This window comes from Ornithodoros turicata, chromosome 4 (assembly GCF_037126465.1).
Source record: "Ornithodoros turicata isolate Travis chromosome 4, ASM3712646v1, whole genome shotgun sequence".
Taxonomy (NCBI): domain Eukaryota; kingdom Metazoa; phylum Arthropoda; class Arachnida; order Ixodida; family Argasidae; genus Ornithodoros; species Ornithodoros turicata.
The window spans coordinates 5,890,321-5,904,052 of NC_088204.1; the positions used below are offsets into that span (position 1 = coordinate 5,890,321).

Below are 13,732 nucleotides of genomic sequence, written 5' to 3' on the forward strand. Positions count from 1 at the left end.
GTGGTTTTCGCGGGAACCATGGGCAGATCCAGGATTTTTCTCTGAGGGGGGTCCTGACCTGCCCAGCACGGTAGATACGCCATCGAGGTCTATGTGAAGACAGAAATTGAGGAGGGGTCCCCCTAGATCCGCCCCTGGCGGTAACTACCGCATGCATGGGCGTTACATACATATACATACATATACATACATACATACATATACATTACACATGCATGGGTGTTCCCATTATTTTTTTAGGGGGAGGGCAAAGTCTCTCTTCTTTTCCTGGTGAAGGACTGTGCAGGGTGGGCGGGTGTTGAGAAGTTCATATTATTATGGAATCTCAGAAAAATCATGACGACCTATAAGTACAGAATACAATTTTCGCAAGTGACCTTGAATCTCCGGGGGGGGGGGAACACCCCCCCTTGCCCCCCTCTCGATACGCCCATACCTGTAAGCCCTCACATACGTACATTATACTTTAGAATTTGTGGCCGTTTCAGAAAAACTAGAGTCACTAAATAAGGGCACAGAGTATCGCATTCCTTTTCCGCACCGGAGCCGCCGTTCGGTGTGCGCGATTGGACCCGATCGTGTCACGTGGTTTCTTCTTCCGAGAACTCTCCGTCCATGTGGAGTCACCTTCAAGCAAAACCGGTTTCCTGGGTTGCGAGCTGGCTCGACTGCCCGTTGTTCTCCACCGGAGGAGGAGGAGATTGGCGTCCCATCGCTAGGCGACGCAGCCGCGCCTGACTCAAAATGGCGGGCTCGCACGCCGGCGTGCCTCAGTGTCGCTATACTCTGCTCCCTATTTAGTGACTCCCTATTTATAAAAGACTAGAAGGAAAGGACAGTTTTCGTCCCGCTGCTGTGGCCACTGAAATTTACGCTTTCTTCCTGCGGAATCAGCTGAAACGCGAGGTTGATGGTGAGAAACAAATAAATAATTGAAATATATTTAACTGTTATTTAACGCTATTCGGGTGTTTTTTTATTTGTTACGGAGTTTTTTTTTTACATTAGCAGAGCAAAATACATGATGCCGCCTTGGCAGGTGTGTTATACATCCAGGCGAACACCCTGTAGGACAGCGTTAGCAACCACTGGACGACTATAATTAGCTAAAATTCGTGAATTAACTGATTCATTAGACGTTTTCCAGAAAATGCGAGATGGTAGAATTTGAGCCAGTCATTATTCAAATCCACCATCCTTATTTAATTATCACCCTGTGACGCGAACGTGCTTTGTGATATAAAATGTCAAAGTTTGCTATACAAAATAAGCCGACACTAGAACAATGCGTTTTTCGAGTGCAGCAAGGACGCCGTCTTCACGTTATTTGGGTCTCGGATTAATGCCTATACTCCAATCAGCTCCATCGCTCCAGAGCACGTGCCCCCTCACCGGGATTGCCTGTCACTCTTTCTGCGCTCCAGTACTACGTAGTTCTGGCTCCGGCTCACTTGCATAGCGAAATTCGGCAATTTATATCTCAAAGTACGTTCGCTCCTAAGGGTACGGTGCATATATGATTACTGGCTCCAATTCTGCTATCCTGCATTTCCCAGAAAACAACTATTGATTAATTAATTTTAGTTCATTAGTCGTCCAGCAGCTGCATACGCGGTCCTACACAATGTCGACCAGGCACACCTGCATCTATTTTGCTCTGCTAGTTTCTTCTTTTTTTATAGTGAGATCCTGTAACCGAAAAAAAAAGAAAAGAAGAAAAAAGAAAAACACCTGTGTATACAAATCGTTGAGGAGCTAGGCCTACAAGTAATAGGCCTCTATGCGAGAAACGTCATCATGACGTTGGTAGACAGACTGAAACCGAAACAAATCGGAAGGGGAGGGCTAGGTTCCACGAATAGGCACCTGTTCGCTGCCTCCTATTAAAAGAACAGTAGGACCGACGGTCCCGTCCCTTTCAGGGACCATCGTAATCCCGTCAAGACCGTGGCTTTCATGCGCAACCTTGTTCAACGAGTTCAACGCTGTCGAACAGACGTCATTTGCTTAGAAAGCGGGGAGACTCCCGAACCTACCGTTCACAAGTTCATCGCGGCGGAGATGAACATGTACAGGGTGTGTGCAGATAAACTTCACTGGCATTTGTGCGCGTACTTGAGAGCCACTGTGGTTTGTCTGCAGACACCCTGTTTTTGACGAATTTGCAATGAAGCACACAGGAATTTTCTTTGCATACGCATCACGCTTGGGCCAAAAGCGCGCAGTAGGGAAGAAAAAAAGAGAGAGCAATGACGATCACGTGACCGTTACGTCACAGAGGAGGCGGTTCCTAGATACTCATGATCACGGGAGACAGCGCAGCGCACCCAGGAGTTTGTGGTGTGACCACCGGGTGTGACTAGTGACTACACACTACACCCACGTGGACTACGCACGTGGACTCTGGACAACTCTGGGCCACTTTTTGCACTCGCGTTTCACTTGGGTGACGACAAGCGCCCGGGTGCTTGAAATTTTCCGTGTCACTTCTGAAATAGAGGATCCCCGCATATAGTTCGCGGAGAATGTCTTTCACCACAGAACAAGTGGAGGCAGTAAGTCATTGAGAATTCATCTGGAACGACAACACGTCAATTAGGTCTCTTTACAATCTGTTCAGAAATAGCGGCAGTATACATTGGAGTTCCCTCTCTCCCCCTCACTACGCGCTCTGACAGAGAAATCGCCCCCCCCCCCCCCAAAAAAAAAACCGAGGGTCTGGATCCGCCCATATCACTGAACTAATCTAAGGCATCATAAACTTGGATAGTTTAGTGATAAGTTCGGTAGTTTAGAGCGGCTGTGGCAGCTTTCCTTGCCTTCCCAAATCCGTTTTCGATAATGCCCATGTGAAAAATGTCTGCAATTCCAAGTGGCTTTTGATGAATTTTCAGGATTTCAGTGGAAATCCTTTCATAAACCACTTGGGATTGCAGATATTTTCCCAGGATGAGGTGAAGCCAGCTTTCAAATGGTGACGCCTACGAAAGGGATACCCCGATCATTAAGTCTCTAATCTCCCCCACGTTATCAGCTGTGCCACGCTACTCAGGGCAACGCCGAAGCAAATCAGTGCATCACGTTATTCCATGCCTCGCCTGAGGCTTGGGACATAGCCTGGCAACTTCTGGACACGACCAAGGTGCTTAGGGTTGGTAGGAGCAGTACCGAACGACGCATTACCGCAACAATTTCTTTCAGGCCCACGAAGTCCAATATTTCGCTGCCAACACGCTTCACGTTAAAATCTCGAGGCACTGGAATGAAATTCCCGAAGATCAGTATGGTCCGCTACGAACCAAGCTGCTGGATACGATGCTTCAATATTCGAACGGGCCAAAGTTTATTCTAACAAAAATAATAGCTGCTGTGAGTATATCTGTCAACTGTACAGTACACATGGGCTGTGACTCGTGCCTCCGTTACAGGTGGCATCATTCGTGATTCGTGTGATACCAGATTTTTGGCAGTCTGCCATCTCTGACCTTATCATTAAATTCCAGCCTTCAGTTGGGGGAAATGTTCCGGTAAGGTGCTGTGCCATACTCAGTGGCGTATCTAGGGTGTGGCAGGTGTGGACAGGTGCCATGGGCGCCAGGTGAACAGGGGCGCCATTATGTGGTCGGGAGTGAATGTCCCAGGTCGGGCACTCAACCTGGCACATTCATAAATGATCTAAAGCACCCGCTATTAGAGAGGTTGTAGTGTGAAACCTAGTGCGGACCACACGAAAACGCATCCCCAAGGACATCGTGTTAACCATGTTGCCATGGGCGCACCTAGCTCTAGATACGCCACTGGCCATACTGTACCATTTTTGTTGTTTTCTCGATAGATTTTTATCTTATTAAGTCAAATTTATCCGGATTACACAGCCACCAGTGTTGGAGGACATGTTGCTAGAACTTCTGACTGTTATTCCCGAAGAGGTGAGTTTGGAGGTGAACTGCTATCCGTGGTGCTACGGGTACTATTGATGGTCTCGTCATTATGTATTGCGATAATATGGAAAACCCGAGACACGGAAGAAGGACTATAGCACACACAACCTCAAACGCGGGAGATCCTTTATTAATAAACCAAAAAGGCCTATGTGCCTAACAACTTCCTAATTGGTGGCAGGGGAGAGAATGATAGAGCATCAACGCAATTCCCTCTTGTGACAGTCTTATGGAATTCCATAAAAGGAATGCTTGCATCCGTTCAAGAACCAATGAGGACGAGACCCTAATTATATATTGTTACTATCAACGACAACAGTGTTTGCTGTGAATGGCAACCCCTAGAATATAGTTTTCATGTAGGTTAATAAACAAAAATACCACGTAGAAAAATATTCTACCTTGTATCTGACAGCATTATAAATACTTAGCGTTCAACTATTAATACCTGTAATATACAGTAGCTTTGTGCTCCCAATACTTTACACATTGCTTAGCATGTTCTGTGCGACATTTTCTCTCTCTCTCCCTCTTTGTAGCATCTTAAGTTGCAGAGCACTGAACAAGACAGTTGTAGGGCATCACGTGCGGGCCTGGACTCTGCTTCAAACTTCGTCTTCAGCTTCTTGGAGAGCAGAGCCGGTATGCGACACCAGACGTTACGCTGCTATTCGTCGTGGGCGCAGCTGTCATTGGATCCTGAATCCCACCTAAGTCTGCTTCCACGTTTGATGCAGGCCGTAACCGACTCGGAGCTCTGTTGCACAACTTCCGAGGCGCTAACCAATGTTGTCCGCCATCCTGACGCTCACCAGTAGGACACTTTTTACCAGTGATGGCCAACTACTTCTACAGTAGTTTAACTATAACTACTAACTACTGCGATCGAGTAGTTTAACTACTGGTTCAACTACTTTTGAGGGGAGTAGTTAAAACTACTTTTTTAACTACTGCAATGTAGTTTTACTACATCTATAACTACTTAACGTCCATCAACACCAATCCCTTGTAGTGTCCTTGGACACCTAAATATGAATCATAAGCAATGATAAATTTTGGCTCAAGCCATTGCTACGATCGTCAAATACAAAGCTTGCGGCGGGATTCTTTCTGTGCCTACGCGATAAACTAAGTTGCAGAATTATTTGACAGCAAATGAGGCTTCATTAGACAAGCATTAAAAGTGAAGATTTAGTACGCATGCACGACAATTGCTCTGCACCTCCGTTTTTATCAAACAAGTAGCTCAAGGTACAAGTCAGAAGCACAATCGTGCTGTAAACCATGCGGCAAAATTGGAAGTAGTTGGCGCCTTCAGTAACCTAACTACTGTAGTTAACTACTTAAAATAGTAGTTTAACTAGTAGTTGCCACTACATTTCTGCAAGTAGTTGATAACTAATTTTTTAACTATAATCAGGTAGTTTAACTAGTAATTTAACTACATGTAGTTAACTACTGGCCATCACTGCTTTTTACTGCTTTGAGTTTGCTTTTTACTACTTTAAATAGTACTTTCATAGCCTTTTTTTACTGCTGCGTTTAGTACTTACTAAAATTTGAAACCTAAAAAATCACAGATAGGCTAGCCTGCACACTTTTTGCACACACGTATCGCAGAAACGTTATCAAACTATTTGCTGTCTTCCGTAGGTTCCCAGACTTCATACTTCAGATGGTTGACAACTTGGCACAGCTCAAGGAGTTCTTGAACAAGATGGCGGCTGCAAAAGAAATGGTGAGATCGTGCGTGTTTGAAATAATCGTCTTTTTACCCAATGCATCTCTGGGTCAATAGGAACTGTGCAGGGCAGTGTACAGGATCCTCATCGCACTGGGCGACAGCCACTCGAGTGTCCTCGTTGACACCCTCCTCACCAAACCACAGCATAAGGACAATGTCCTCACAATCATCAACCTCGTCCTGGTATGCATTCACACACCACGTGTTCCTTCTCATTTGCATGTCACGTTAATACCGTAACTTTGCGTAATGTAGTACCACGTAAAATTATAGTGTTTGTTACAGATACAGACTTGTACATGGGTACAGAAAAAAAAGGAACTATAAATACTGTTACCTCGGAACTTGTTACTGAAAAGCGAAAAGGAATGTGTTCACATTGCGCATCGGTAACGAGTGACTTTTCCATTAGAAAGGATGTCCCAGTCGGCCAAATTTTGAAATCAACATCTTTTTATTTTCATCGATATTTCGCGTGAAATTTAATTTCACTAGCAAGTGGTGCTCGTAATGCCCATAAATGCTGTTTTCTGAGTTTGGAGGGGCACTTTAATATACAATGTATCCCCACAGCACCCGATTATTACCCTCGATAGTATTAACACAGACAGTGACATGCAGCAATGCAGCGGAACACCGGGACACTTTCCAGTGGACGAGAAATGCAGCCTTGAAGCTCTCGGCTTTTGGTATGCCCTGCAATATGAGGTGTCCATCGCGGAGGAACCCCGCGCGGAAGCACTGTTGTTGCTGCTGCATCCTGTGTGGCAAGGCCTATTGGACGCGCTACTCCGTATAGTACAACTTCCACTCGACGACTCACAATGGGCAGGAGGTAATGAAAAGCCATAAACGTGTTCATAAACGTGTCGAGTTACGAGCGTAAAATGAGTGCTGCATTATTTGTGAAGAAATAAATCGCTTAGAGGGAAAAAGGACAGATGTACGAGTCTATTCGCACGATGCACTTTCATGTCAGTAACAACTGCGCACAAGTGAAGTTGCAGAGTCAGAGTCTTTTACACGGTCAGTATAACTCTCCGCATCGTAGTGTTCAACGAGCTCGTCAGGTAGTGCGAGAAAATGGCGTCATCACATGCACCAGTGTGAGAACTGAAAATATATGAAGATACGACGACAGAAAAATAGGCGATGTCAAGTTGCTGGCGATGAGTAGACCAAAAAGTGATACTAAACGGTAGGAGCAACTTATTTATTTACACATGGTAGGAAGACTTTCGTGCACGACACTGCACTGAAAGTATGGTTGATAGTTCAGGTGCTAGCGGTGTCTTCATAATCCGTGCCAGCTGGGAATTTAAGTCTCATAAGTGATGCAGTAAGCCACTGACGATTGGCAGTCTTCAGAGCACGTGCCAAGTTACGGACAGGTTGCACCCGTAGGTTGTTAGCAGAGTCGCCTGTGGGTGATCCGTGCTGCAACTCTAACAACCTGCTCATACTGTGCAACGTAGCCGCGCTAAAGACACACTAAAGCTGCAGCATGTGAATAGACCCCACGTTTGTGGACTGCTCATAGAAATGGAAGCACTTATTTACCATTACGAGCTGCACAAAAAGACACCACGTTTTCCATGAGGTGTAACTCCTTTCATTTTGCAGAAGACAGGGATGCCTTACGTAGTTATAGAGAAGACATCAGAGAGTTCTTTGTGAGTTTGCCTCTTCGTTACTGCTTACCTTATCTTTTAGCACAAAGATTTACGCTTCTGGCTCACTGCAGATCTCCCTCTACGAACTCCTGCAGGAGAGTATGCTCCTGCGGCTGATGGAGCACCTACGAGTTTCCGCGGATGCTTTTCGTAAAGATGTGGTGATATGGCCGCAGCTCGAGGCCTGCCTGTTCGCATTTGAGGTGACTACCTGGACTACCTGGTGACTATCCTGGAGATGAGCCTCGCAAGAAGTTTCTGCAAGTCTGTTCTCTCTTGCAGTGCCTAGTGATATCAGTAGGAAAAGAGGGACGCTGCTATGTCGATGAGGTTCTGGGAGGCATACTCCCCGCGCTCCCCGCTCACCCGAAGGTGACTCCGGTGGCCCTGGAGTGCATAGGAGCGTATGGGGAATGGTTGAATGGCTGCCCGGAGACCCTGCAGGCAGTACTGCCAATGTTGTCAGCATCACTGCGTACGAACGAACTCGCTCCGGCTGCAACACTTGCCCTGAAGGAGGTAGCTCAGGATTGCCGAGGCACCTTGGGTGCCATGGCACGTCAGGTATTAACTGCTGCGAGTGAAGCTCTGGCGGGAAGCGTCCTCGGAGAGCGTGAACGGGTGGGTGTTTATTGGATACTTTCAAGTAGTATTTTAATTACAGTGTATTTAAATACTGCCCATCTCTGAGCCACGTTCTACCTGATGGTGTCTTGAAACCTAGTGGTAGTGCTTTTTACTTTACAATTTGTTTAACCCTGTTGACAAATCCAGATCGTCATGATGGGCGTAGTCGGATGTACGCTGTCGTCGGTTGAGAAGGGCCAAGTGGGACCGTGGCTGCAGGCTATAGTGGTGCCCCAGATCCGCATCTTGCAGGACACGGTAGCTCAGGATCTGACGTCGGGGACCCTCCCACACGTGTTGCTGCTGCTCAAGATGCTCACGATGCTTTTCTCTAAGGTCGACACTGGGGATGATGCACCATTTTACGAACAAGGAGACACCATGCCCATCGAAATGGTCGTTCAGGAACTCAGACCCACGCTTGGGCCCCTGGCAGAAAAGTATGCTACAGACAAGCATTTTGTCAAGGTAAGCCATCCTCAATAGACTGTGTCCTTGCACACCTATCCCCCTTACATTTTATGTTTGCTACGGCGGTGATTTGTTATTCCTTATTGCGACACTTTCATAAGGGTTGCGCTCTAGTTTCCTTACAATATGTACAAAAGCATGCGAGAGTTGTTAGTAAAAACAGTTCCTCGCAGCTATTGAAATATGAAAGAGAAAAATAAAGACCATGTCTCTTTCAGAGCCTCTGTGAATGCTTGCAGGCTGCATCCTCTGGAGTTGGAGTCGAATGCGCCTTGGATGTCCTTGCACTTCTAGTTTCGTTGTACACGAGGAACCCGCAGGCTGCGATCCTTAAAGCGTGTGACAAGCTATATCGGCCGACTCCACCGCCAGACACTCGCGATGTCGAGGCACTTTCTGTGCTCTGCAGCACCATGCTGGCAACTGCAGCTTCTTCTCAGAATGGTACTCGTCACTTTTATTTGTGACTAGAAAACATATGCAAGCTAACCACAGCTGGCACAAAAAACATACATACTATCGTGATACGATACAAGCCTTTCGCTTCACATTGCTGTTACTAACTGCGAGTTAAGTTGCTAACATAACATGGCCTTGCCCGACTTAATTTGTTCTTGCAGTTTCAAAGGAGCATGCACTCATTTTAGAGGCCTTCTTCAGTATGCTGGCTCATGTGAGTGAATTCTGTCGATTTATGTATATAGGTTTTACGTTAATCCGGGATACATGCTTCCAGGTGGCCAGAGCATGTACTCCAGTCTTCGACGAGAACAAGTTAGACCCTTCAGCGTTATTCGTCTGCGGTAAGTATGCTGGCATTCAGCATTCATGGTACCAATCGAGCCTGTGCCTTTTAGCGGCGACAACCATAGTGCTTCCGGAGGAGCCGACAGTCAAGTCGGCCGCGCAGTTCCTAGTAGGTATACCACGTAATGGCAGTGATATTTCCAATCTAAACACAGTGCGATCCCGTTACTTCAAGCTCGAAGGGGACCCAAGTTCGAACTAACAAAAGCCGCATTGTAACATCAGCCATTGCAACACCTCCATTGTAACATCCTCCTCCTCCTCCTCTCTCTCTCCGCAACTGTTCCGGACGGACCTACACGACTATCGACGTTGGTCAGCACCAGCGTAGATAGAGAAAGCCTGCTTACACGATGACATGACGTAACAACTAAGAGTCTGCCAATCAGGATCGTGTTTTGAACGGCGGTAGCCAATCACGAACGTGCTTTCATCAGTCGTAGCCATTGAGGCATACCACCGTCGTCTGCGAGTCGTGATGGGACGTCCCAGTGTACTAATAGGGAAATCTTTAAAATAAAGCACAAAACTGGTCCGTATCTTTCTCAAAACTGATTTTCTGGAAATCGTGTTGCACTTTTCATCTACAGATTCAGGTCTACAGGTTCCAAGTTAGCTGCAATAATTTGCAAGTTCGTGAATTTGCAGAACGGCGAATTGCATGTAGTGGACAAATTCTGACTTTATACGTCCACATAGCGAAGGAGTAGTAGGCAAGTAGAAGGCAAATACAGACAGCTTTACCAGGACCTAAGCGTCAGTTCAAACTGTCCAGACGTTCAAATTAACAGATTTTGAATTAATGGGATTGCACTGTTCAGCATAATATTGATTGATTGAGTTTTAAAAAAAACTTTGAAATACCGCAGAGCGACTTCATATTGCGGAGTAGAGGGTACCCCAAAATGCACAATGCCGTCAACGATCACGGGGGGCTGCTGGCTGAGCAGATTATCAGGGTACGAGAGGCGATGTCTCAACACTGATATTCGTGGCTGTCGAAGAATATTATATTGCCATCATCTTCGCAGGTAATCGGCAGTGGAGAGCCTCCGCTCTCGGTGGTTCAGGCCATGGCGGACTTGTTGCTCATGTTGAACAAGGAGTACTCTGACGATCTGTGTCGGTGGCTGTCTGCACTCGTGCAGCGACCAGACTTTCCGAGTTCCCTGGCCACAGCCTCCGACAAGGAACACTATGTTCAGCTTATAGTCGAGTGAGTTGCTGCGTTTACATGTTCAGTACAGAAACCTCGTGTTCAGATAACACGATGGGTGTTGAGAAACGATATCTAGCCAGTTCGTAGTATTGTACCGTAATTTCACGCATATAAGCCGCAGGACCCGTTTCTAGGAACGTTTCGAAAATTTTCGGTCATATGAGGCGCATTCGCAGATAAGCCCCGGGCAATAATTACGCGACTGATTTGTGCCACAAAGGAGACCATAGAGAAGGACATGTAAACCTTGTTATTTTGTTACGTTAAGTTGGAGTTTCTCTGTTTTTTTTTTTTTTTGTCCAGTTATGTCGACTCCTGGCTTTTGTATTTGATTTGTGGGGACCGAGGGAGGGGGCGGAGCAGCTTCTCTCACAGTGCCAGGTTTTCAGCATGCAGCAACTTCCAAACGCAGGATCGCACAGGGAGATATGACTTTACTCGACGTATAACACGAAAGAAATCCCCACGTCATCGACATGATTCCTTCAACAGTGGAACAGCTGTTTTGCAACCCCTTTGATGTACAAACTTTCGTGAATTACTCATTGAATTTGATGTACAAGTCCTTGTGTACAGCAGGATATCGTTATGATGAAGATGGCTGGACCGCTAAAACACTTTGTTATATCGGTCGTTCATTTTTGGGGGTTTCAACACACTGGGACAGCAGGTTTACTTCACTATATCCATGTCCTTGCTGCACGTGGCTTCACTATAAAGAGCTGCTGTGTACGATGCTGTGCCACCCAAGAAAGATCAACCCCAAAGACGAATAACAAGTTACTTTCTTTCCCTCCAGAGAACGTGAAGACAAGATGCAGATGCTAGAAATCGTTAACGAATTCAGCCTCCTCTGCCGCCGAGGCCCCATCAACACCAAGTCTGCAACCTAAACCTTCAAGGGCTCCTGAGCAAAGTCTACAGCCAAGATGTTTATGCCAATGTATAACTTTATTTGTACATAGCTACGCAGCCCCCCCCAATGTATAAAACGGACACTATACAGCCGTCACCGCTTCCTCTTGCGTGGCATTTTGACGGACCGTAGGTAGGGGTTGTCGACCTCGGCGACCTCATTGGCCGAAGGGCGCTTCTCGCCCCCTGGTGAGTTTCCGTGAGGCTCCTTCGGGTTGAACGGTTCTTCGTCATTCTCAAAGACCTGGTCTTTCGGCAGTAGAGCGCAGAGGTAAGACTGTGACATGGGCTTGCAAGCTATTACTGCCGTGGACATACGGGAGAGAAAGATTGGTTTATTATTCGTAATGTGATGGCAGTGCCGCAGTAGCAACCGTACGACTTACGTGGGAACAAGGTTGTGTCGTCTGCAAAAAGGCTCTGCGTAGCGCCCGTCTTGGCGATGAACCGCGTAAGCGCCCGCTCGACATCGCGCTTCTGGCTGGCGACCTTTTCGCGGATGGCCTCGTATTCCGTAACAGGTTGTTTGTGTGTCTGTAAAAGGAGGAAAGCACAATGCTAGGAGCAGTGCACCACGGAATATCTGCACACTTTAGAGAGACTCTCCATGGCAACCTCCATGGAGCGAATGCACAGTGGAAAAGCTGCGAACTTCGCCCTGCGCGAGAGCGTTAAAAATAAGAGCGGTCGCCACTGATCTGCCCATGACAAATACTTTCGCCTAGCGTCCATGATTCCAGAAGCGTCAACTGCAGACGAACCAATCAAGGTGCTCTTCCTCTACAAATCTACGTCAGCTAAGCTGGCCACGCTGTCTTATTGTCTGCACGTGTTCGTCTGCTTTCGTGAGTCATCAGCGTCCTCCTCTTCTCTCTGTGGGATGCTGTCATCTGCTCACTGTTTCACCTACTGTACAGCTAGGACGCCAGGCATTCTCTGCCAAGAAACACCTTTTTCTTCAGTAGTACTGAATATGTTTTTTGGTAGATTACTGAACACCGTTTTTAGACAGTTGTTGGATTTAGTTGCAAGCTTTGCAACATTGAATGCATTTTTTCGAGTAACTGATTCTACTAAGCCTTCACCTTGTACTTTGGCAACAGTGACATCAGGGCATGACCTTCCGACGCCGTCCGCTGGTTTTTCGTCCCATAGAGCTGATGACTGCGAACAACTGGCGGTGGAACGCGCGAACTTTGTTGCGAGAAATTCGCTCCATGGAGGTTGGCCCCTTAAGTGTGCCATTTCCCCCCACTGGTTTGCTGGCGCAAATCGCACCCAAAGCTAGGATGTATCGTGAAAGTGTTTACCGGTGTCCGAATGTATGCGTGTGGATCCGGAAATGCAACAAAGTGGTCCGGAATGTATGGAGGCAGAGGTTTCTTTTCTCCAGCTTGGAGAATCTTGGGTGTTGTGGACCTCGGTGCCATTGCGGCTGCAAAGAAGGGATTATTAGGAATCATTTCCCACAGAGTACTCCGCTTTATGTATCTTACGTTATTGTACATAATAAATAAACAAAAACAAACAAACAAAAAGATGGGACCGATTTAAAATTTTGGTTAAGAACTTTACTACTGGTAGACCACTCAAAACTTTAATTTCTTAACCCAAATTTTAAATTTGTCCCGTCTTTTTATTCGTTTGTTTGTTCGAAGCTTACGAGTTGGTAATGTGATTCTGTTGCTTCTTTTGATGAAGGGTCCCAGGGACTCTATGTTTATACCTATGTCAAACAGGAAGCAAGAGTTATGTCAGCGGTACGTGATAGCGGTTGTTTCGTCCCGTACCCATTTCCACTAAAGCCATAAAGACGTCTCCGGATAAAACTTCCGTACGTCCTGTTAATTCGCAGAAAGCTCGGCTGCTGCGCGCGATTTCTGTCAAGCCTTCAAAGAACAATAAGGGTTATACACTTTACGAAAGTTTCTCGTGTACAATGACAGAGGCCAACCACTTACAACTTTGTAGCATTTCCACCAAACTTTCGACCGCAGCTCTCTCGGCTGTAGCAAAACCGGCCTCTATACAAATTGAGCACGCGGCTGCAAACAGTGCTTTTCTACGAGCGTTTACTACAGAATTGTCTGTTGAAGTCATTGTATCATAAATAATATTATCGGAACCCGCAAACTGCAAGCAACTATCTAAGCAAAACACCTCAACAAATTGACATCCGCCATATTGCTTTGAGGTCAAGCCGTCAAGCCATTGAGACGGAGTCACTGTATCGTAGCGCAGCATAACCGCATATCTTTCTTGCGAACTTTTCCTCCTGAAAATATATAGCTCTGTTATTTTTATTATAGATATGTTTTTTACATTTTGTAATTTT

General features: G+C 46.3%; 2 protein-coding genes across 3 annotated transcripts; one reads left to right on the forward strand and one right to left on the reverse strand.

Moving 5' to 3' along the window:
- Nucleotides 1-1,253: 1,253 nt before the first annotated feature.
- Nucleotides 1,254-11,494, forward strand: LOC135390838 (importin-13-like). 2 transcript variants are annotated; one of them, XM_064620776.1, is made up of 20 exons: nt 1,254-2,555; nt 3,035-3,142; nt 3,202-3,369; nt 3,429-3,527; nt 3,876-3,929; nt 4,481-4,755; nt 5,595-5,679; nt 5,740-5,868; nt 6,307-6,520; nt 7,309-7,358; nt 7,430-7,561; nt 7,641-7,979; nt 8,133-8,453; nt 8,675-8,900; nt 9,077-9,129; nt 9,193-9,259; nt 9,314-9,372; nt 10,133-10,222; nt 10,295-10,479; nt 11,282-11,494. In XM_064620776.1, the coding sequence occupies exons 1-20, from the start codon at nt 2,526-2,528 to the stop codon at nt 11,373-11,375; spliced, it is 2,778 nt and encodes a 925-aa protein (XP_064476846.1). In that variant the 5' UTR covers nt 1,254-2,525; the 3' UTR covers nt 11,376-11,494. The 2 variants fall into 2 exon arrangements, with proteins under 2 accessions (XP_064476846.1, XP_064476847.1); XM_064620777.1 differs by lacking the exons at nt 9,314-9,372; nt 10,133-10,222; nt 11,282-11,494 and having other exon boundaries at nt 10,295-10,473.
- On the reverse strand, nt 11,412-13,614 carry LOC135390844 (transcription initiation factor TFIID subunit 8-like). Its single transcript, XM_064620786.1, has 6 exons — nt 13,359-13,614; nt 13,188-13,286; nt 13,061-13,123; nt 12,708-12,832; nt 11,784-11,931; nt 11,412-11,700 (listed from the first exon to the last, which is right to left on the reverse strand). Exons 1-6 carry the CDS (start codon nt 13,495-13,497, stop codon nt 11,492-11,494), a joined length of 783 nt encoding a protein of 260 aa, XP_064476856.1. The 5' UTR covers nt 13,498-13,614; the 3' UTR covers nt 11,412-11,491.
- Nucleotides 13,615-13,732: the final 118 nt, after the last annotated feature.

What these genes read in the sequence shown, in the direction of transcription:
- LOC135390838 (XM_064620776.1), top strand. Translation starts at nt 2,526, where the DNA reads ATGTCTTTCACCACAGAACAAGTGGAGGCA. An exon ending in CCACAGAACAAGTGGAGGCA is followed by an intron (nt 2,556 to 3,034) that starts GTAAGTCATTGA and finishes CCACGTTATCAG; the next exon opens with CTGTGCCACGCTACTCAGGG. An exon ending in AGTCGGCCGCGCAGTTCCTA is followed by an intron (nt 9,373 to 10,132) that starts GTAGGTATACCA and finishes GAAATACCGCAG; the next exon opens with AGCGACTTCATATTGCGGAG.
- LOC135390844 (XM_064620786.1), bottom strand. Translation starts at nt 13,497, where the DNA reads ATGACTTCAACAGACAATTCTGTAGTAAACGCTCGTAGAAAAGCACTG. An exon ending in GGTGGAAATGCTACAAAGTT is followed by an intron (nt 13,287 to 13,358) that starts GTAAGTGGTTGG and finishes TGTTCTTTGAAG; the next exon opens with GCTTGACAGAAATCGCGCGC. An exon ending in CAGAATCACATTACCAACTC is followed by an intron (nt 12,833 to 13,060) that starts GTAAGCTTCGAA and finishes CCTTCTTTGCAG; the next exon opens with CCGCAATGGCACCGAGGTCC.